A 24,307-nucleotide genomic window follows, 5' to 3' on the forward strand; every position below is an offset into this window, starting at 1 on the left:
ACATGAAGACATCAAAACTATCAAATAAACATGGATTCATGTAGTAACCAATTTTTTTTTAAATAAATCAACATATACTTTAAATGTGAGATTCTTCAAAGTAGCCACCCTTTGCCTTGATGACAGCTTTGCACACTCTTGGCATAGTAAAACTAAAGAAAAACTCTTGAATGAGTAGGTGTGTCCAAACTTTTGACTGGCACTGTATATGTGTATGTATAGTTCAATCGTCGTGTTTTTTGGGTCTCATATTCTTGGTTTTAAAAATAAATGAAATGGGGTTTGTGGTGTTGAGCTCAGTGTTGTGTGCTAGCACAGTTCAGTGGAATCAGCAACCAGACCAGAGACAAGTTGGCTAGGATTTCCTGTTTTGTGACACTTTACCACTCTTCTCTGTCATGGTAATACTGGAAAGTGTCTAGAAGCTCATGCATTGACCTTTTGTACATGGAGGTAGAACATGGTAATTTAACTCTACATTTTGGTTGTAACATAAAAAGTTAAATCTGATGTAAATATTGCAATAATTTACTGCCAAGTGTTGGGGAGAATCATACCTGATATTGGAGGACATTACAAGGATCAAGATGGTGACAATTCTACTCTTTATGGTATTAGGTGAGTCTTACAGTAACTAAGTTGTCATAATGGAAGGTCTTTCAAGTGCCTCACATGAATAACATGCATGATAATCTCTCTGTCTAGCCTTGTTTCAATAGGATATTTATATATTAATGTCTGCAATGCAATTTTAACAGGCTAATTTGTGCATTTGGGTCTCCATGAACATTGTCACGAGTGACTTGGTAGACAGTGACAAAATCAAACTGACCTATAACAAAGGACTTCCAGTTCGCACGACTGCTTTCTTGGCTCATGCAACTGTGACTTCAAAGTCAAACGATGTGCTTTGATGTACATATCCCCTGAAAAGTTTAGCAAATTTGCAATTATAAACTTTGATAGAAAATGTAGCAAAATAGGATCTTGAAACTGCGGAGAGGGTAACACCACCTGTGGAACATTCAATCGATTGGACATGATTTGGAAAGGCCTGTCTAAATGTGGACCCACAGTTGACTGCATGTCAGAGCAAAAACCAAGCCTAGACAGGATTGTATCAAGGCACAGATCTGGGGAAGGGTACCAAACCATTGCCGAAGCATTGAAGGTCCACAAGAACACAGTGGCCTCCATCATTCTTAAATAGAAGAAGTTTGGAACCACCAAGACTCTTCCTAGAGCTTGCTGCCCGGCCAAACTGAGCAATCTGAGGAGAAGGGCCTTGGTCATGGAGGTGACCAAGAACCCAATCGTTAACTCTGACAGAGCTCCAGCTCCTCTTTGGAGATGGCAGAATCTTCCAGAAGGACAACCATCTATGCAGCACTCCAACAATCAGGCCTTTATGGTAGAGTGGCCAGATGGACGCTACTATTCAGTAAAAGGCACTTGACAGCCCGCTTGGAGTTTGCCAAAAGGCACCTAAAGGACTCCCAGACGATGAGAAACAAGATTCTCTGGTCTGATGAACCAAGATTGAACTCTTTGGCCTGAATGCCAATCGTCACGTCTGGAGGAAATCTGGCACCATCCCTATGGTGAAGCATGGTGGCAGCATCGTGCTGCGGGGATGTTTTTCAGCGGCAGAGACTGGGAGTCTAGTCAGGATTGAGGGAAAGATGAACAGAGCAAAGTACAGAGAGATCCTTGAAAACCGGCTCCAGAGTGCTCAGGACCCCCCCCCCCCCCCCATATGCCCCCCTTGACACAACTACTACAACATAACCAACAAAAACGGGTCACACCTCCTGCAGCTCTGTCGGACACTGGATATGTACATAGTCAATGGCAGGCTTCGAGGGGACTCCTATGGTAGGTACACCTAATGCTCATCTCTTGGCAGTAGTACTGTAGACTACTTTATCCCTGACCTCAACCCAGTGTCTCTTAGAGCGTTCGCAGCAAAATCACACTCTACTTGAACAGAGCTATGCTCAAATCATGAAGCATCAAAGCCAAAGGAACTGAATAATATTAAGAAATGCTATAAATGGAAGGAAAATAGTGTGGAAATCTACCAACAAAACATTTAGGCAACAACAAATTCAATTCCTTCTAGACGATTTCCGGGACAAGGTTTCACTGTAATAGTGAAGGTGTAAACTTGGCAGTAGGAAACGTAAACAGTATATTTGACCTCTCACCTAAGAAAATTAGCTACAATGACAAATGGTTTGATGAATAATGCAAAAACCTAAGAAAGAAATTGAGAAACATAGAGACCCAGAAAACCTGAGCCTACGCCTTCACTATGGTGAATCACTAAAACGATACAGAAATACACTACGGAAAAAGAAGGAACAGAATGTCAGAAATCTGTTCAATGTAATTGAAGAATCCATAGAATCTAACCACATCTGGGAAAATTGGCAAAACTCTAAACAAACAACAACAAAACAGATGTATGGATAAATTCCTTCTCCAATCGTTTTGGCTCTATAACAAAGAATAAACAGCAAAAACATATACACATCTTAGAATCAATTGTTAAAGACTACCAGAACCCACTGGATTATCCAATTACATTGAATGAATTACAGGACAAAACACAAACCCTCCAACCCAAAAAGGCCTGTGAGGTTGAAGGTAAACCTAAGTGAAATTATAAAATATACAGACCACAAATTAAACTCTTTAACATCATCCTCAGCTCTGGAATCTTCCCCAATATTTGTAACCAAGGACTGATTACCCAAATCCACAAAAGTGGAGACAAATTTGACCCCAATAACTACCGGGGGATATATGTCAACAGCAAAATCCTCTGCATTATCATTAACAGCAGACTCATACATTTCCTCAGCGAAAACAGTATACTGAGCAAATATCAAGTTGGCTTTTTACCAAATTACCGTACGACAGACCATGTATTCAACCTGCCCACCCTAATTGAAAAACAAACAAAACATATTCCATTAAAATGACATGTCGCTATATATAGAGAATTTTTATGTTTTCCACCAAAGCCTCCAACTAGGGGAAAGAGGCATAATACATTTAAATAAAACGGACTTAAAATCAAACCCTTATTAAAGAGACATGCAGACAGTCAAATCTCAGTAGTTGTAACATAAACTATATCTGACATTGTGTTGGGAAGTAGTTCCACTTCATTTAATTCAAGTAGTAATTTAACTACATTTTGATTGGTAGCTAATCTAAATTCAAATAATCTTTTCAGTAGTTAATTACTATTTTGCCATTTAGCTAACGGTGTAGTTTACTACTGGAACCTACTGTTTTTGTTTTATCTCCCGAGCCACTGGGCTAAGCCGATACACACTCTCTCTCTGGCTGTCAACCAGATCTCCCTACACTGTTACAAAAGGAAAGGAGGATACCTAGTCAGTTGTCCAACTGAATGTATTCATGTTAATATCTGACTCTATGTGTTCTTCCAGTCATGTTAAAAATATATATATTTTGTAATAAATTACATTTCAGATTTAGATATGATCATTTTCAGGAGGTATTTTTGAAGTAGTGGATTACTTGGTCAAATGATTTCTCTCAATGGTAGCTGTATAGTAGATTCACTTTTTCCTCCAGTGTGAAGTAATTTGTTGCTTGGTAAACTATATTTTCAGAGTCACTTTCCTCAACACTGCTCACATTTTATATCAGGAAATAACATAAGTCAACATCAAGTGGAGAAACTATTTCACAAAATAAAGTTGCATCTGCATACTAAACAGTTGGTCTGTGAGAATCTGGTAAATGTTAACCACAACAAGTTATCTACTGTACATGAGACTTGCATTTCTCACAGGGCAGTTTCACAAAGGACATCCTTGAGCTAGATATAGATCAGTGGAGGCTTCTCAGAGAAGGAATGGGAGGACCGTCCTCAGTGAAATTTCATAAAAATAGTGAAACATTAAAAAAGTTATCCTTCTTAGATAAAACAATATTAAATATATTCATATTTCACCAAATAATTGATGACACTACCTTTGCATGTTTTTTTAAACCATGTGACCTGATTAGGAAAAACTGGTCCCTTCATAGCCCATATAAAACATTTTTACAACTGATTAATCACTGTCACACCTTATAGGGTCCAGAGTTTTCCTAGTTAGGTCAACATGTAATTAAAAACTCCAGGTGCCAGGGGGTAAAAAATGCCTAACCGCTCTGGGACCTATGGTGCCACCAGTCTGCTTGCAGTTGTCAGTCATCATCAGGTATGTGGATGATCAGGGCTTTATTCAGGAACGTTTCTTGGGCTACTTTCATGTGTCAAGTGGGTGAGATGCGCAGTCTGTGTTTGACTTTATGAATTTTGAGATGTCTGACTTTAAGTTCATAGAGAAACTCGCTGTCCAAACCTACGGTGGCGCAGCTGGAATGGAATGTATCTTCTATTTGTATTTACAGCTCAGTCCCCTCCTGTTCCCTAAGAGGTGATAGTGAAATAAAAAATTATAATTAAGATGCAAAAGTATAACAACTACGGTGGCTGTAGTCGACACTTAAACTAGACATTTGAAATAATGGTATTGCTTTATTCTATTTAGCTTTTTGTATCCAATCAAAATGTTCAGCATATTTGATCCATTGGGTCGATTTCCAAACAAATGTTTATATTCATTGGTGTGGTGTCACTTTCTGTGTCTTTAATCACCTCCAGAGTGATTTGCACTAAACTGAACTGGATCCTCATTGCATGTTTTGGAATTCTACTTATGTCTCCACTTCTTCTTTGTGAAGGAAATGGCGTGACTCTGATCCACGTCTCCTAGGTCAAGACCATCAATCTATGCATTCTCTTTTGAGTCTCTTTTGGTTTTCCACCAATCATACAAGGGCTATATTGACCACAGAACTGTCTACTCTGCAGTAAATACAGCCACAGCACAAATGGGGAAGTGACAGTGAGCTGTGAACTGGAAATGCATACTTATATAGTAGCATCTACATTCACAAGACATTTTGCGACAGAGACTGGTCAACACACTTTTCACCAGAACGCTTGTTCAGGTCGACTAGAGAAAATACTAGTCTTTATTTCTGACATGAAGACCCAAATATGGAATATCTTCTGTCTGACAATGGGTGAGTTTAATTTCCAAAAAGTCCAATCTACTGGAATATGTCAGAAAATAGAGAAAACAGTAATATCTTGAACTTAATATTTTTAAGGGCTGCATATTGGATACAAGGACTCAGGGATGGATTCTACTTCAAATTGAGAAAAGTGTATCATGTTCATCATTCATTTATTTGAATGGTAAATTTGCTTGAAGCTTTATACTTGCACTGTTAGACCTCCACAGAGGGTTGAGTGTCTGCAGGTTCTTTCCTCCCTTGGGCTTGGTTGATTAATGAAGGTAACTGATTTATAAGGAACTCCCCTCACCTATAGGTCTTAATTGAAAGGAAGAATCTAAAAGCAGCAGACACTAGGCCATCCATGTAATGAGTTTGAGTTCAATCTCAAGTTAAGATTTGGATCTCTGTCTGTAATGGGGAAGAACTAGGAGTAATCTCTCCAGACTATCATAAATCACTAGCCAATAGTCAAATGATCGGTCAATGTTTAGTAAAGGGATTGATATGCTGACTTTTGCCAGATAATTGATGCAAGCAATTAATATTTTCATAGAATTTACGTATTTGACTACATTGAGATTGAGTTTTAAAACTGATTTCAATAATAATTCAACTTAAAATAATGATAACAATTACCAGTAGATGTATTTTAAGAGTGACTGAACTTCCTGATTTGGCTTCGTTTTGAAGCTTAGTCTTAAGAAACACTTGTGGCCTCATGATTGAAACCAAACAGCAGTTTTCTTGGGGGTGTGGTTTTGATGTGGGTGTTTCTTGGGTTTGTTTTTGCCATTCAATCACAAGAAACTTTGGAAGTAGTGAGTACAGAGGTAAGCTAAGTTATCTTTGCTAGGGAGAGAAGAAAGTTTTGAAGTCGAGGACTTCTCCCCTCCTGACTGAATTGCCCATCTCAAGATCAGCTCAGTTCAGTTCCACATGTGTAGGCTAAAGCCTGGACTGACCTTGTGTTTAACCAAGCTGGCAGCAGCTTGCTAGCAAAGCTTGGGGATAGCTGAAGCTGGCTAGCCAATCAAGCTGAAATTCCCCTGTCAAATCAGTAGTAGAAAGGAAGCAAGAGCCAGTGGTTTGGAATGTGTTTCATAAGACACTTGTTCTACAACGAGGGTGGCAGGTAACCTAGTGGTTAGAGCGTTGGACCTGTAACCGAAAGGTTGCTAGATCAAATCCCCGAGCTGACGAGGTAAAAATCTGATGTTTTCTTCCCCTGAACAAGGCAGTTAACCCACTGTTCCTAGGCCATCATTGTAAATAAGAATGTGTTCTTAACTGACTTGCCTAGTTAAATGAAGATAAAATCAAAATATATGCAACATTTTGCTATGAAAGTAGCTTGCAATGTAGTTTCAACGTTTCAACAAGATGTAAAGACAGTGGAACTGTGGAAACAGTATCAACTGCGAGTTGAATGCACAGTCATGAGTCAGCTCAGCTTGCCTACAACACAATGCTCTATAGCCTCGCTGGCTAGTCTTGGCTCGTCTCTCCTGGTGGTGTAATGGGGTGGGGAATGTATTCCTGGCACGTTAGTTCGTTTTATGCCAACTGAGCAACGTTTGAAGCCCAGCCTCGTCTGGGACACTCAAATTAGTATGATATGTTACATTTGGCATGGTTACATAAGATAGATGGTTACTTAAGGCAAAAACAAAAGTAGGGTGGTTGGTTGAGGTGGATGGGTAGGCATCTAACGCAAACATCTAGTTAAAATCTCATCATGGACAACACATGTCTAGCAAACCAAAGTTTGCGAGTTCGAATCTCATCATGGACAACTTTAGCATTTTAGCTAATTAGCAACTTTCCATAATATAATATGAAATGCTCTGAGACCAGGTTGGAGTGCTGCGCCTTGTATCATCCACTCCCCGAATAATTCAAGGTGTTCTGGAGTCAAAGTGGGGTCCTACCCGGTACTAGATGAACGTACATAATAAATTGGCCACTGAGTGTATATAAAACAACAGAAAATCCAGTTTTAGACTGCACTGGGCCTTTACGTAGTTGTAGTGGACAATTAGGAATACAGTAATAGTTTAAGGCAAACGAGAGAAAAAAGGTCCTGGAAGTAGACAGATATTTTGTAATTTTTTAACTACCGTAACTGCCATTTCCTGTAGTCTAGAGCAAACAGTACCCTATTAGGGTGTGTTGCCTGGCCTTAAATGATAACAAATAGAGTCAAATAATGCCCACATGTGGTGCAGCGCCACTCTTACATTCTTTGGGCAGAACTCTGATTAGTACATCTTCATGTTTGATTGAATTTAGTTTGTGCTAACTAAACATTCTCACTATCCTCACTAAAATAGACATTGCCTTTAACATACTGAACTGACCAATCACACAGCATGCTTCTTGTGACAGTTTGTGGTGAACCACAGAATATTGCCTGCTGGCTCATCTTCAGTTTTGTCTTACTGAAAGGTTTGTGTCTCAGCTATGTGAATATTTTGAGACATTGACTACCACTAATTTCAATTTCAATTTGTTTTTATTTATTAGTCTATCTATGGAATGGACCTCTACCTGCAGGTAAGTGAATCTCCTTTGGTTTTAGTCATGTCAATTCCCGAAACCACTGCGTGAAACAAAACAATATCTTTAACATAGACATCTTTTTGACATCCAAATATTGATATTAAGATGTCTTAACATTAACATTGGAATCGGTTGCAGTTCATACTATACCGCATTCATAGTATGCTGCACATATCACAAAAGAAAATGCTGGGTTGTTTGGATGACCCAACTGCTGGGTTGCAGGCTAGTTATTGATGCTGGGTTATTGAGTATATCTCAATAACCCAGCATAAACAATCCAGCACCCAGTGGGTTAAGGAGGTGTGGCTTGATAATCATTTTTGTCATTCCGGTTAATACGTTCTGTTGTATTGTTATCACATATTAAGGCTGAACATTGATACGTTTGTAACTTTAATGAAGCTTATAAAAGTGTATGAGTTCGTTAAAAGCCTATTCACATCCCAATGTTGGGAAATGTACATTTCAATGGAGGCTCCTCAGAGTTGGGAGGGGAGGACCATCCTCCTCAGTGAAATTCATAAAAAATGTTACATTTTAAACATTTACATAGTTATCCTATTTAGATAAAACTATACTAAATATAGTCACCAAATAATTGCTTAAAACAAATAATTGTTTAAAACACACTATTTTGTAAAGGCCTACAGTAGCCTCATCAGCACTCTGTAGGGTAGCACAATGGTGTAGCTTGAGGACAACTAGCTTCAGTCCTCCTCTGGGCACATTGACTTCAATACAAAACCTAGAACGCTCATGGTTCTCACCCCCTTCCATAGACTTACACAGTAATTATGTCAAATTCTGGTGGACATCCTGCAGCCTATCAGAGCTTTTGCAGCATTAACTGACATGTTGTCCACCCAATCAAAGGATCAAATAATTAATCAGTCATAGCCAACTTTCCAAAAAAATCACTGGAATTCTTCCAAGTCAAGGTAAGCTTTTGGTATTACTCATTTATTGCCACCGGGTCCTTCTCACATATCTCCTCTTCCCTTTGCTTGTGGACTTCAATGCACAACACATCAGCTGTATGTGACCAGGCTAAAAAACCTGTCTGTCCATGTGTCACTGTCTGTCACCTCAAATTTGTCTCTCAACCTGTGTGCAGCTACACTGTAAACTTTCCTTCATAGGCTCGGTTGTAGCAACCTCATGATGGGTATAGGGAAATTCTGAGTATCATGTAGTAGCCTTAACCTATCGCTGTTACATTGAACTGGGTGAATGGACTATGAATGAGTCATCCAATATGCTGTATTAGAAATATGGCCATGCTCATGAAATCAAGTCCTCCTCCCTCATCTTAAACGACACTAACCGCCACTGGTACATAACATAATACACATCCCAACATTTTTCTCAATGTTGGGATATGTAAATTATAATGTTGTGAATTTTATATTAGAATATGTCATGTGCAAAAATATAGAAAATTAGTGATGTACAAACTTAAAATGATAAACAGGAATGACATTTACTCTCATGGGTGGTCAAAAATAACTATATGAAAGCAACGCCCATAATAGGTCACACCTCCTGAAAATACATACCCTATGGATTACGTTAAAAAAGACCTAGCTCTTCGGCCAACACAAATGATGGTTAAAAAACAACAACTGATGGTTAAATTAACCCATGTTTGGTGTATCCCAACAACCCGTTGGGTTATCCATGCAGCACAACTGTGTGGGTCCAAATAGCCCATTGTGTGCTCTGTCCATATTTAACCAGCTCTTGGTTACGAAAACAATTTGCCCATCATTTTATAGAGTGCAGATGAGTTATTTTTTACAATTCGTTTTTTCGTTCATCACAGCCATGAATTTGGATGTATAATTGTCCATGCCTTTTAACCTCCCAGATAATGCCCAGATCAGACTGGTCAATGCCCCCCCCCCCCCCCCCCCCCCCTGTCTGACACATTTCCATTGCTTTAGTTGATATCACGTAATGGGTGATGAGATCAAAAAAAACTGTCCAGTTCCATGACTTGAATGACAATGGCCTTCCTTTTTGTCCCCCCCCCTCCCCCAAACCTGCAAGGTGCCCAGGTCAGGCTGGTCAATGGGAATGGTCCCTGCTCTGGGAGAGTGGAGATCTATCACAACAGCCAGTGGGGAACAGTGTGTGATGACAACTGGGATATGAATGATGCTAAGGTGGTCTGTAAACAGCTGGACTGTGGGAGTGCTTTGAGGTCCCCAGGGTCTGCCTACTTTGGTCAGGGCAGTGGGCAGATCTTGATGGATAATATTGAATGCTCCGGTAGTGAAAGCACACTCAGACAGTGCTCACACACTACAACACATGACTGCAAACATGGTGAAGATGCTGGTGTTGTCTGCCTCTCAGGTAGGAGGTGGTTTTATCGTGCTATTGACATCTTGTGACATGAGTGATGCACAAACAATTTGAGATCCTCGCAAAAGAAAAACATTAACATAAAAAAAGAAATGAACAATGGGGTAGAAACACAACTAAATTCATTTGGAATACCATTGCTAGTGAATTGAAATGTGTTGAGTCAGTGATATGCAATGTTCATAGATGACCAGCAGGGTCAAATAATAATAATAATTATCACCGTGGTTGTAGAGGGTGCAACAGATCAGCACCTCAGGAGTAAATGTCAGTTGGCTTATCATAGCCGATCATTCAGAGTTAGAGACAGCAGGTGCGGTCCATCTCGAATCCCACCGTACCTTCTCCGCTGTGCAATCTGGTTTCCGAGCCGGTCATGGGTGCACCTCAGCCACACTCAAGGTACTCAACGATATCATAACCGCCATCGATAAAAGACAGTACTGTGCAGCCGTCTTCATCGACCTTGCCAAGGCTTTCGACTCTGTCAATCACCATATTCTTATCGGCAGACTCAGGAGCCTCGGTTTTTCGGATGACTGCCTTGCCTGGTTCACCAATTACTTTGCAGACAGAGTTCAGTGCGTCAAATCGGAGGGCATGCTGTCTGGTCCTCTGGCAGTCTCTATGGGGGTGCCACAGGGTTCAATTCTCGGGCCGACTCTTTTCTCTGTGTATATCAATGATGTTGCTCTTGCTGCGGGCGATTCCCTGATCCACCTCTACGCAGACGACACCATTCTATATACTTTCGGCCCGTCTTTGGACACTGTGCTATCTAACCTCCAAACAAGCTTCAATGCCATACAACACTCCTTCCGTGGCCTCCAACTGCTCTTAAACGCTAGTAAAACCAAATGCATGCTTTTCAACCGGTCGCTGCCTGCACCCGCATGCCCGACTAGCATCACCACCCTGGATGGTTCCGACCTAGAATATGTGGACGTCTATAAGTACCTAGGTGTCTGGCTAGACTGCAAACTCTCCTTCCAGACTCATATCAAACATCTCCAATCGAAAATCAAATCAAGAGTCGGCTTTCTATTCCGCAACAAAGCCTACTTCACTCACGCCGCCAAGCTTACCCTAGTAAAACTGACTATCCTACCGATCCTCGACTTCGGCGATGTCATCTACAAAATGGCTTCCAACACTCTACTCAGCAAACTGGATGCAGTTTATCACAGTGCCATCCGTTTTGTCACTAAAGCACCTTATACCACCCACCACTGCGACTTGTATGCTCTAGTCGGCTGGCCCTCGCTACATATTCGTCGCCAGACCCACTGGCTCCAGGTCATCTACAAGTCCATGCTAGGTAAAGCTCCGCCTTATCTCAGCTCACTGGTCACGATGGCAACACCCATCCGTAGCACGCGCTCCAGCAGGTGTATCTCACTGATCATCCCTAAAGCCAACACCTCATTCGGCCGCCTTTCGTTCCAGTACTCTGCTGCCTGTGACTGGAACGAATTGCAAAAATCGCTGAAGTTGGAGACTTTTATCTCCCTCACCAACTTCAAACATCAGCTATCTGAGCAGCTAACCGATCGCTGCAGCTGTACATAGTCTATTGGTAAATAGCCCACCCTTCTTCACCTACCTCATCCCCATACTGTTTTTATTTATTTACTTTTCTGCTCTTTTGCACACCAATATCTCTACCTGTACATGACCATCTGATCATTCATCACTCCCGTGTTAATCTGCAAAATTGTAATTATTTGCCTACCTCCTCATGCCTTTTGCACACATTGTATATAGACTCCCCCTTTGTTTTCTACTGTGTTATTGACTTGTTAATTGTTTACTCCATGTGTAACTCTTTGTTGTCTGCTCACACTGCTATGCTTTATCTTGGCCAGGTCGCAGTTGCAAATGAGAACTTGTTCTCAACTAGCCTACCTGGTTAAATAAAGGTTAAATAAAAAATAATAAAAAAAGAGAGAGAGAATCGAAAACAGCAGGTCCGGGACAAGGTAGCACGTCTGCTGAACAGGTCAGGGTTCCATAGCCACAAGCAGAACAGTTGAAACTGGAGCAGCAGCATGACCAGGTGGACTGGGAACAGCAAGTGACCATCTAAAAGCCCCAAATAAATCTGAGATCTGCCACAGAGGTTGCCTAGGGTGACGGATTTGACATCATCTGCTCCATCACAACACAACACTTGGGTGGAGCATTCACATTTCAGAAGACTTTAGGCTCGTTCAGAATGGACAAAACCACAAGTAGCAACTCTGTCATCTTCAACATTCCTAAAGAGGTCTTTAGCCATGAGGGGTCATACTGATGTCAGTATGAGACTAGAGTATTCAGTCGAGACTTCAGCTCCCCTCAAAATGACTCTTTTGAATGATCTGTTATAGGTGAGCAACTAAACATTAATGAGTGAACACATTCAGCAAGAGGAACACTGGGTTCCGAGATTATACGTTCTTTAATGCAAGAGTTTGGATATCTCTTCATAATGTATTCTAACATAGTGTTCTCTTGTCGAGAAAGATTACTGTTATGCTGCAGTTAAGTGCACATGTTAACAACCTGCTCTTGTCTTTTGCTAGTTGTCTTGTTACAGCCCAACATCTCTCTCAATGCTCCAAATGGAGGGATGTTCTGGGGACTTCAGGGGCCAGAGGTGACCAGGGGCCACAGCTTCTCCATCACCTGCTCCATTCAGCCACAGTATCCTGGAGGCCTCTTCTATCTGGACTTCTCTGGGTCCAACAGGACTGAAACTGAGCCAGCAGTCAACCACTCTGCCTCCTTTCACTTTCCTGTTGCAGACTATACAGACCAGGGGAACTACAGTTGTGTTTATGAAGTTAATGTCTCCACCCTGTCATTCCATTCTACCAAGACAGAGTTGCTGACAGTCGGCATTCGAGGTAAAATACATTTTATCTTTATGTTTTCAAGTGAATAACCATGAAGGCCATCAATGTTCAACCTTAATATGTGATAACAATACAACAGAACGTATTAACCGGAATGACAAAAATTATTATCAAGCCACACCTCCTTGACCCACTGGGTGCTGGATTGTTTATGCTGGGTTATTGAGTTATCCTTTTTAGATAAAACTATACTAAATATAGTCACCAAATAATTGCTTAAAACAAATAATTGCTTAAAACACACTATTTTGCAAAGGCCTACAGTAGCCTCAACAGCACTCTGTAGGGTAGCACAATGGTGTAGCTTGAGGATAACTAGCTTCCGTCCTACTCTGGGCACATTGGATTCAATACAAAACCTAGGACACTCATGGTTCTCACCCCCTTCCATAGACTTACACAGTAATTATGACAAATTCTGGAGGACATCCTGCAGCCTATCAGAGCTTTTGCAGCATAAACTGACATGTTGTCCACCCAGTCAAAGGATCACATAATTAATCTAGTACTGAAAGTGTACGCTACAGCTAGCAGTGCAGTGTATAAAATGTGGTGAGTAGTTGACTCAACCAGAGAGAACGACAATATTTTAACAGTTTTGAACAAATTAATTTAGTCCCGAATCAAGGAGAAATAGAGAGAGAGATTTCGTAATTTCAGTTTCACTTACTTAGCTAGCAGATTTTGCCTACTGAAACACCCTGCTCAAACAGAGGGATGCTATGTTAGCTAGCTGGCTATGACTTTCCAAAATAACACTGGAATACTTCCAAGTCATGATAAGCTTTTGGTATTACTAATTTATTGCCACCGGGTCCTTCTCGCATCTCTCCTCTTCCCTTCGCTTGTGGACTTCAATGCACAACACATCAGTTGTATGTGACCAGGCTAAAAAAACCTGTCTGTCCATGTGTCATTGTCTGTCACCTCAAATTTGTCTCTCAACCTGTGTGCAGCTATTTTGTAAACTTTCCTTCATAGGCTCGGTTGTAGCAACCTCATGATGGGTATAGGGAAAATTTGAGTATCATGTAGTAGCCTTAACCTATCGCTGTTACATTGAACTGGGTGAATGGACTATGAATGAGTCATCCAATATGCTGTAACAGAAATATGACCATGCTCATGAAATCAAGTCCTCCTCCCTCATCTTAAATGGCACTAACCGCCACTGGTACATAAGATAATACACATCCCAAATTTTTTTCTCAATGTTGGGATATGTAAATTATAATGTTGTGAATTTTATATTAGAATATGTCATGTGCAAAAATATATAAAATTAGTGCTGTACAAACTTAAAATGATAAACAGGAATGACATTTACTCTCATTCACACCTCCTGAAAATAAATAACCTATGGATTACGTTAAAAAAGAACTAGCTGTTCGGTCAACACAAGTGATGGTTAAAAAACAACAACTGATGGTTAAGTTAACCCATGCTGGTGTTGTCTGTTCAGGTAAGGTATTCACCTTGTTCTGCCATTCTCTCCTGCCTGACACATTTCCATTGCTTTAGTTGATATCATGTAATGGGTGATGAGATAAAAAAAAAAAACTGTCCAGTTCCATGACTTGAATGTCCATCGCCTTCATTTGTGTCCCCCTCCCCCAAACCTGCAAGGTGCCCAGGTCAGGCTGGTCAATGGGAATGGTCCCTGCTCTGGGAGCGTGGAGATCTATCACAACAGCCAGAGAGGGGAACAGTGTGTGATGACAACTGGGATATGAATGATGCTAAGGTTGTCTTTAAACAGCTGGGCTGTGGGAGTGCTATGAGTTCCCCAGGGTCTGTCCGCTTTGGTCAGGGTAATGGGCAGATCTGGATGGATAATATTGAATGCTCTGATAGTGAAAGCACACTCAGACAGTGCTCACACACTACAACACATAACTGCAATCATAGTGAAGATGCTGGTGTTGTCTGCCTCTCAGGTAGGAGGTGGTTTTATCGTGCTATTGGCATCTTGTGACATGAGTGATGCACAAACAATTTGAGATCCTCGCAAAAGAAAAACATTAATATAAAAAAAGAAATGAACAATGGGGTAGAAACACAACTAAATTCATTTGGAATACCATTGCTAGTGAATTGAAATGTGTTGCGTCAGTTATATGCAATGTTCATAGATGACCAGTAGGGTCAAATAATAATAATAATAATCACTGTGGTTGTAGAAGGTGCAACAGGTCAGCACCTCAGGAGTAAATGTCAGTTGGCTTTTCATAGCCGATCATTCAGAGTTAGAGACAGCAGGTGCGGAAGAGAAAGAGAATCGAAAACAGCAGCTGCAAAATCTGGACCCCTACAAATCAGCCGGGCTAGACAATCTGGACCCTCTCTTTCTTAAATTGTCTGCCAAAATTGTTGCAACCCCTATTACTAGCCTGTTCAACCTTTCTTTCGTATCGTCTGAGATTCGCAAAGATTGGAAAGCTGCCACGGTCATTCCCCTCTTCAAAGGGGGAGACACTCTAGACCCAAACTGCTACAGACCTATATCTATCCTACCCTGCATCTCTAAGGTCTTCGAAAGCCAAGTTAACAAACAGATTACTGACCATTTTGAATCCCATTGTACCTTCTCCGCTATGCAATCTGGTTTCCGAGCTGGTCATGGGTGCACCTCAGCCATGCTCAAGGTCCTTAACGATATCATAACCGCCATCGATAAGAGACATTACTGTGCAGCTGTATTCATCGACCTGGCCAAGGCAGACTCAACAGCCTTGGTTTCTCAAATGATTGCCTCGCCTGGTTCACCAACTACTTCTCTGATAGAGCTCAGTGTGTCAAATCGGAGGGCCTGTTGTCCGGACCTCTGGCAGTCTCTATGGGGGTGCCACGGCGTTCAATTCTTGGGCCGACTCTCTTCTCTGTGTACATCAATGATGTCGCTCTTGCTGCTGGTGATTCTCTAATCCACCTCTACGCAGACGACACCATTCTGTATACTTCTGGCCCTTCTTTGGACACTGTGTTAACTAACCTCCAGACGAGCTTCAATGCCATACAACTCCTTCCGTGGCCTCCAACTGCTCTTAAACGCAAATCAAATTAAATGCATGCTATTCAACCGATCATTGCCCGCACCTGCCCGCCCATCCAGCATCACTACTCTGGACGGCTCTGACTTAGAATATGTGGATAACTACAAATACCTAGGTGTCTGGCTAGACTGTAAACTCTCCTTCCAGACTCACATTAAGCATCTCCAATCAAAAATTCAATCTAGAATCGGCTTCCTATTTCGCAACAAAGCTTCCTTCACTCATGCTGCCTAACATACCCTCGTAAAACTGACCATCCTACCGATCCTTGACTTCGGCGATGTCATCTATAAAATAGCCTCCAACACTCTACTCAGCAAACTGGATGTAGTCTATCACAGTGCCATCCGTTTTGTCACCAAAGCCCCATATTCTACCCACCACTGCGACCTGTACGCTCTCGTTGGCTGGCCCTCGCTTCATACTCATCGCCAAACCCACTGGCTACAGGTTATCTACAAGTCTCTGCTAGGTAAAGCCCCACCCTATCTCAGCTCGCTGGTCACCATAGCAGCACCCACTCGTAGCACACACTCCTGCAGGTATATCTCACTGGTCATCCCCAAAGCCAATTCCTCGTTTGGTCGCCTTTCCTTCCAGTTCTCTGCTGCCACTGACTGGAACGAACTGCAAAAATCACTGAAGCTGGAGATTCCCATCTCCCTCACAAGCTTTAAGCTGTCAGAGCAGCTCACAGATCACTGCACCTGTTGATAGCCCATCGGTATACAGTCCATCTATCTACCTCATTCCCATACTGTATTTATTTATTTTGCTCCTTTTGCACCACAGCATCTCTACTTGCACATCCATCTTTTGCACATCTACCATTCCAGTGTTTAATTGCCATATTGTAATTACTTCGCCACCATGGCCTATTTATTGCCTTAACTCCCTTATTTGACCTTATTTGCACTCACTGTATATAGACTTTTCCCCCCTTTTTTTTCTACTGTATTATTGACTGTATGTTTTGTTCATTCCATGTGTAACTCTGTGTTGTTGTATGTGTCGAACTGCTATGCTTTATCTTGGCCAGGTCGCAGTTGCAAATGAGAACTTGTTCACAACTAGCTTACCGGGTTAAATAAAGGTTAAATAAAAAAAAATATTAAATGAGGGGTCATACCAATTTCAGTATGAGTCAAGGGTATCCAGTCGAGACTTCAGCTCCCCTCAAAGTGACTGTTGAATTATCTGTTATAGGTGAGCAACTAAACATTAATGAGTGAACACCATCAGCAAGAGGAACACTGGGTTCCGAGATGATATGTTCTTTAATGCAAGAGTTTTGATATCTCTTCATAATGTATTCTAACATAGTGTTCTCTTGTCGAGAAAGATTACTGTTATGCTGCAGTTAAGTGCACACGTTAACAACCTGCTCTTGTCTTTTGCTAGTTGTCTTGTTACAGCCCAACATCTCTCTCAATGCTCCAAATGGAGGGATGTTCTGGGGTCTTCAGGGGCCAGAGGTGACCAGGGGCCACAGCTTCTCCATCACCTGCTCCATTCAGCCACAGTATCCTGGAGGCCTCTTCTATCTGGACTTCTCTGGGTCCAACAGGACTGAAACTGAGCCAGCAGTCAACCACTCTGCCTCCTTTCACTTTCCTGTTGCAGACTATACAGACCAGGGGAACTACAGTTGTGTTTATGAAGTTAATGTCTCCACCCTGTCATTCCATTCTACCAAGACAGAGTTGCTGACAGTCAGCATTCGAGGTAAAATATATTTTATTTTTATGTTTTCAAGTGCATTACCATGAAGGCCATATGTAATAATTGTGAGTAGACAAAAATGTTTTACATTGCAGAAGAATTTGATATGAATATCAAATATGATTGATATGACCCTATATGAATTATAAAATGTGGTCTTCTGAAAGATGTTGAATAAGGTGTTTCTCTCCATAGCATCCATAGTCCCCATTATTGCCTCTGGTGCAATATGTGGGCTACTGCTCCTCCTCCTGCTACTCATTCCTTGTCTAGTCTGGAAGAAGATAAGCAGCAGAGAGCAGTCTATTATGATAAACCCAAGAGAAAGTAAGATCTAGCTCCTCTAAACAGGATTCAGGTTCGGGCTGCAAAATACCCAGGTTTTCAAGAACACCCAGTTGGAAGGTTCCTGAAAATCAGGAAGGATTCATCAGGAAATATGGAATCCTCCAACCAGGATATCTTGAAAACCTGGACATTTTTCAACCCTAATTTTGTTGTGGTTTTGTACTGTTTGTGATACTTATTCCTGCGTATATTCACTGACGTTATTTACATGAATTAAACTGATCAATCCCAACACTGTGGTTGCAGCGAGGGAGGGAAATGATGAAGAGGACTATGTCAATGTAGAAACCTTTGTCAACAAGAGAAAATTTGAAGACCTGAAAAAAGGATGCAATGCAGAAATGTATATGAAAAAGGAGTTGCTTACCAGTAAAAATAATGAGTAAGTTATGTGTTGTCTCAACCTTCTTGCCCTTTGTGCTGTTGTCTGTGCCCAATCATGTTTGTACCCTATTTTGTGCTGCTACCATATTGTTCTGCTGCCATGTTGTGTTGCTCCCATGTTGTTGTCATGTTGTGTTGCTACCATGCTGTGTTGTCATGTGTTGCTGCCATGCTATGTTGTTGTCTTAGGTCTCACTTTATGTAGTGTTGTGTTGTCTCTCTTGTCGTGATGTGTGTCTGCGAGGGAGGAATAGGATGAAGAGGACTATGTCAATGCAGAAACCTTAGTCAACAAGAGCAAAGATGAAGACATGAAAGAAGGATGCCATGCAGGAATGTACAGTGGGGAGAACAAGTATTTGATACACTGCCGATTTTGCAGGTTTTCCTACTTACAAAGCATATAGAGGTCTGTAATTTTAATCATAGGTACACTTCAACTATGAGAGATGGAATCTAAAACAAAATCATTTGCACTTATTGACGCTACCCATCCCTTAAGCGGGATAATTGTCATCGGCAACCGCTGAAAAACATAGTTCCTCAGTCAGATATTATGCTTTACAGCGAAAGCAATCCAAGCGTTTGTGTAAGTTTATTGATCGCATGACAAACATTAAGTACACTTAGCATCAGGTAGCTTGGTCACAAAAATCAGAAAAGCAATCAAATTAATCGTTTACCTTTGATGATCTTTGGATGTTTTCACTCACGAGACTCTCAGTTACACAACAAATGTTCCTTTTGTTCCATAAAGATTATTTTTATATCCAAAATACCTCCGTTTGTTTGGCGCATTATGTTCAGAAATGGAAGAGTGGTCACGACAACGCAGATAAATTCCAAATAATATCCGTAATGTCCGCAGAAACATGTCAAACGTTTTTTATAATCAATCCTCAGGTTGTTTTTAAAATATATAATCGATAATATATCAACCGCAAATGTTTTTCACAGAGAGGGAAAAGCTATACCTATCCAAACTCTGTTGCGGGGGCAAAACTCATGTGACCACTTAACGCGATATTATTGTTCTGGCTCATTTTTCAAAATAAAAGCCTGAAACTATGTCTGAGTACTGTTGACACCTTGAGGAAGAGATAGGAAAAGGAATCTGGTTGATATCCCTTTAAATGGAGCAATGGGAGTTTTCAGAAATAGAAGTCACTTCCTGGTTAGATTTTTCTCAGGGTTTGGCCTGCAATATTAGTTCTGTTATACTCACAGACAATATTTTGACAGTTTTGGAAATTTTAGAATGTTTTCTATCCTAATCTGTCAATTATATGCATATTCTAGCATCTGGTCCTGAGAAATAGGCCGTTTACTTTGGGAAGGTTATTTTTCCAAACATAAAAATAGTGCCCCCTAGTTTCAAGAGGTAGCTCTTAGCACTACCCCCCTACTTTATTCAATTTCTGCCTGAAGACATACCCAAATCTAACTGCCTGTAGCTCTGGCCCAGAAGCAAGGATATGCATATTCTTGGTACCATTTGAAAGAAAACACTCTGAAGTTTGTGTAAATGTGAATTGAATGTAGGAGAATATAACACAATAGATCTGGTTTAGATAATACTACGAAAAAAAACATATGTTTTTTATTTGTTATTGTTGTATCATCACCTTTTTAAATGAGCAAGATAAAACAAACATTCAGATAGGATGATGGGGACAATTTCAGTGAAAAATACAAGAGGGCAACAGTACTTGTGCAAAGTTTCAGAATGATAACTTCCAAAATGAGTGTGCTACATGACATTTATCATGAAGTCACCCAGGTGTCCCACACAAGTAGTCCAAATGTACCCAAGTGGCCAAATTGGTGAAGGTATACATTTTGAAACAAATAACTATATACAAAATGCCAAAATGGTATTCTAACACACACCCCCAAGAAAAGGAGAAAAAAATATGGAAAAAAAATATGAAGAAAAAAATATACACATTTACAAAATAACATGGGTAACTATTTACATACTTTCAATATTTGGAAGACCCTCAGTCCTCTATCAAATCAAATTGATTTATATAGCCCTTCGTACATCAGCTAATATCTCAAAGTGCTGTACAGAAACCCAGCCTAAAACCCCAAACAGCAAGCAATGCAGGTGTAGAATCACGGTGGCTAGGAAAAACTACCTAGAAAGGCCAAAACCTAGGAAGAAACCTAGAGAGGAACCAGGCTATGAGGGATGGCCAGTCCTATTCTGGCTGTGCCGGGTGTAGAGTATAACAGAACACGGCCAAGATTTTCAAATGTTCATAGATGACCAGCAGGGTCAAATAATAATAATCACAGTAGTTGTAGAGGATGCAACAGGACAGCACCTCAAGAGTAAATATGAACAGTTTACGGTTCCATAGCCACAGGCAGAACAGTTGAAACTGGAACAGCAGCAAGGCCAGGTGGACTGGGAACAGCAAGGAGTCATCATGCCAGGTAGTCCTGACACATGGTCCTAGGGCTCAAGTCCTCCGAGAGAGAGAAAGAGAGAATTAGAGAGAGCATACTTAAATTCCCACAGGACACCGGATAAGACAGAAGAAGTACTCCAGATATAACAAACTGACCTTAGGCCCCCGACACATAAACTACTGCAGCATAAATACTGGAGGCTGAGACAGGAGGGGTCAGGAGACACTGTGGTCCCATCCGATGAGACCCCGGACAGAGCCAAACAGGAAGGATATAACATCACCCACTTTGCCAAAGCTCTACACAATATTGTGCTGCTGAGGTATAATATACACATATATATATATATATATATATATAGAGTACAGGGAACAGAAGGTTGAATATATTATTATAGACCTGCTAGATCTACTGTCTCTTTTATATTATGACATTTCAGCTAGATCTACTGTCTCTATTATATTATGACAGACCAGCTAGATCTACTGCCTTTATTATATTACAACAGACCAGCTGTATCTACTGTCTCCATTTCACTTTGGTCATTGTTGTGGGCCTGCCCTCCCCTCAACAGCCTCAAATAGGCTATTTCATGTGGGTTGGGGTGGGGCACATTTCATCACTTTTCATTACATCATTTCATTACATTACATTTTTATATATTGCTTCTAAAATTTGAAAAAAATCACAAATAATATTTTATATTATTAATTTCAAACAAGGGCATTAGCATGAGAAGAACTTACCAGTCCAACTTACCAGCTTTCCCTGACTTAGTTGCCATACTGATTGATATATAAACAGCTGAATCTGCGCGTTTACCAAAACAACGCTGTGCGTAAAATGCGTAGCTCCTTCCGGAATAAATCTTCAATAGCGAATGACTCTCTTTACTCCGGAGTTTACGACATGGGTTGGTCTTCCAACACACAACCACTGCATATTGCCATTTACCTCAGCTAATTGGCTGTCTACCCAGCTAGATTTCAAGACGATCAGTGGTCATTGGGTTAAAATACAGTCAATCAACGAAACAGTGGTCATATCATTGGTGCACAGTGATGTCATTAGTTGTTGTCTTCAAATCGGTTTCTTTCAGTCAATACGTCCCACGAAATGGCCCATCAGGTTTGGTTGTGTTACAAACAAACCAGTTGATTGCAGTGAAACCAAACATGACTGGAAAAGTCGCGTTTTGTGTGGGTTATTTACCTGGAATGTGTCGTCGAAAATGGAATGAGACGGAATTCACGACACAAGCGGTTCACAAAATGTTTCGTGTTAGGCCATAAAAACTGATTTTATCAAACAAAAGATAATTCATTGTGTAACAATGAGCATTGGGATTGCAAACAGATGAAGATCATCAAAGGTAAACTATTTATTTTAATGCAGTATGTGATTTTGTTACGCCTGTGCTGGTTGAAATTGTTTTTTTTGGGGAGGAGGGCTCTCTCCTTAGATAATCGCATCTTATTCTTTCACAGTAAATCCTTTTTTAAATCCGACACAGTTGGATTGGCAAGATTCTAGGCTTTTGATACATGTGAGACAATTGTATTTTCATGAATGTTTAATATGACTATTTATGTAGCGATCACCGTATGTTGTGGAATTTCAGCCCGCTACCGGGTTCCGTGCTCAGAGAGGTTAAATCAAGTCAAAATACGTTTCTACCCAATACTCAGGTACCCTAAAATGTAACTAAACTATGATATTTCATACGCAAAGAAGTATGTTCAATAGGAAAGTAGAATTATCAGGTGCATGTCCTCTTCGTTGCGCGTGCACACACTGATTTCCAACTCTGACTCCCAGTACCAAAACTCACAATTCTTCCTCGTTTGGGAAGAAACAAGCCTGAAAACTTGAACAAAGACCGTTTGCATCTAGTGTAAGCCATAGAAATGGCAATCTGGTCGCTGGAATTGCATATGACCAATAGCTTTCCATTGTAAGAGCATGGGCTCTCTCTCAAAAAAAAGTCTGGTTGGTTTTTCTTTGGATTTTCTCCTACCGTCTCAATTGTGTTATAGTCGTATACATTATTTTAACATTTCTAGAAACTTCAAAGAGTTTTCTATCCAATGGTACCAATTATCTGCATATCCCGGCTTCTGGGCCTGAGTAACAGGCAGTTTACTTTTGGCACATCAGTCAGACAGGAAGTGGAGAATAATAGACCCTAGCCTGAGTTTTTTCGTAGGTAATGTTTGGTGAATCTGGGCCTAGGCATGTAACTCAAATGTTTGTATTCATCCTCAGGAATGCTCCAGGAGCCATGAACAAGTTTGGAAACGACCAAGGTGAATGGCCAGAGGCAAGTGAGGAAGATGAGGCCGACTATGAAAATGCAGATATCTTCACAGAGAGGGATTTTGCTGAAGACATCTACGATGAAGACAGTGAGTCTTTAGACCTGGAGCAGCTCACTTCATGTAAATCTGGAAGGGAGAATGACTATGAAGAGGATGACAACATATACGCAAACTATGAGTGAAGGCCTTGTAATACAAATGCTGATGAAGAGATATTGATGCCAGGAAAGGCATGAAAGGTTTGCTTTGTGAGTTAAAAAAACAACTTTTTCATCAAAATGTTCACTTAGTAGATAAGAGGAAAGGTTTGTTTGAATATGAATTAGAATTTCAACGTAAATAGTTTGGGTGTATTATTTCTAGTTGTGTTGTTTCCAGGTACTTGTATGAGATTACTTGTATAATTACATTATATTATGGGGCTGCAGGGTAGCCTAGTGGTTAGAGCGTTGGACTAGTAACCGGAAGGTTGCAAGTTCAAATCCCTGAGCTGACAAGGTACAAATCTGTCGTTCTGCCCCTGAACAGGCAGTTAACCCACTGTTCCTAGGCCGTCATTCTTAACTGACTTGCCTAGTTAAATAGAGGTAAAATAAAATTATTTACTTGTCTTGATGAATTGGCAGATTGCATTGAAAATAATCTATTATTTCATTTTTTAAGTAAATATATTAATACTTTAGACTATTTCTCTCCTATAACGTCCAGTGTGCTGTCAAAGAATAGTCTGTAGCAATGACTGGTTGCGATGTGCTAAACTTGAGATCTACTCTATGACAAACTGTAAAAACAAAAACATTTGTACTGTGTGTGTAAATCTAACAATAATTTGATTTCAGTATACATTTTCAATTATTGTGTGTATGGCTTTAAAGAACATGAAATCCATGAACCCTGACTACTTTTTACATTGTTAAATTGTTATTGTTGATGTGAGACTTCACTAGATACAGATATGGTCTTAAAAATATGTGGAGATTTAAATATTGTACAACTATATGGTCAACATTTAGAAATAGATCTCTGGACGCAGGAGTCCAAAACAACTTTCATTTAGAAAAAACCTGTTAAGCAAAGGACTTGATGATGCAGATCTTATTATCACCACAAGGAGGAAATTGTG

At 40.5% G+C, this 24,307-nt stretch overlaps 1 protein-coding gene across 4 annotated transcripts; it reads left to right on the plus strand.

Annotated features, from left to right (window-relative positions):
* The first annotated feature begins 379 nt into the window (after positions 1 to 379).
* Positions 380 to 24,088, plus strand: LOC109884065 (uncharacterized). Of its 4 annotated transcripts, XM_031827210.1 has the most exons (8): positions 380 to 618; positions 7,639 to 7,668; positions 9,727 to 10,035; positions 12,609 to 12,932; positions 17,396 to 17,719; positions 17,912 to 18,043; positions 18,311 to 18,446; positions 23,132 to 24,088. In XM_031827210.1, exons 1-8 carry the CDS (start codon positions 588 to 590, stop codon positions 23,364 to 23,366), a joined length of 1,521 nt encoding a protein of 506 aa, XP_031683070.1. In that variant the 5' UTR covers positions 380 to 587; the 3' UTR covers positions 23,367 to 24,088. The 4 variants fall into 4 exon arrangements, 3 of the variants coding, with proteins under 3 accessions (XP_031683070.1, XP_031683071.1, XP_020331652.1); XM_031827211.1 differs by lacking the exon at positions 9,727 to 10,035; XR_004210378.1 differs by lacking the exon at positions 380 to 618 and adding an exon at positions 4,859 to 5,118 and having other exon boundaries at positions 12,609 to 17,719; positions 23,132 to 24,082.
* Positions 24,089 to 24,307: the final 219 nt, after the last annotated feature.

The sequence above is a fragment of the Oncorhynchus kisutch genome, linkage group LG6 (assembly GCF_002021735.2).
Source record: "Oncorhynchus kisutch isolate 150728-3 linkage group LG6, Okis_V2, whole genome shotgun sequence".
Taxonomy (NCBI): domain Eukaryota; kingdom Metazoa; phylum Chordata; class Actinopteri; order Salmoniformes; family Salmonidae; genus Oncorhynchus; species Oncorhynchus kisutch.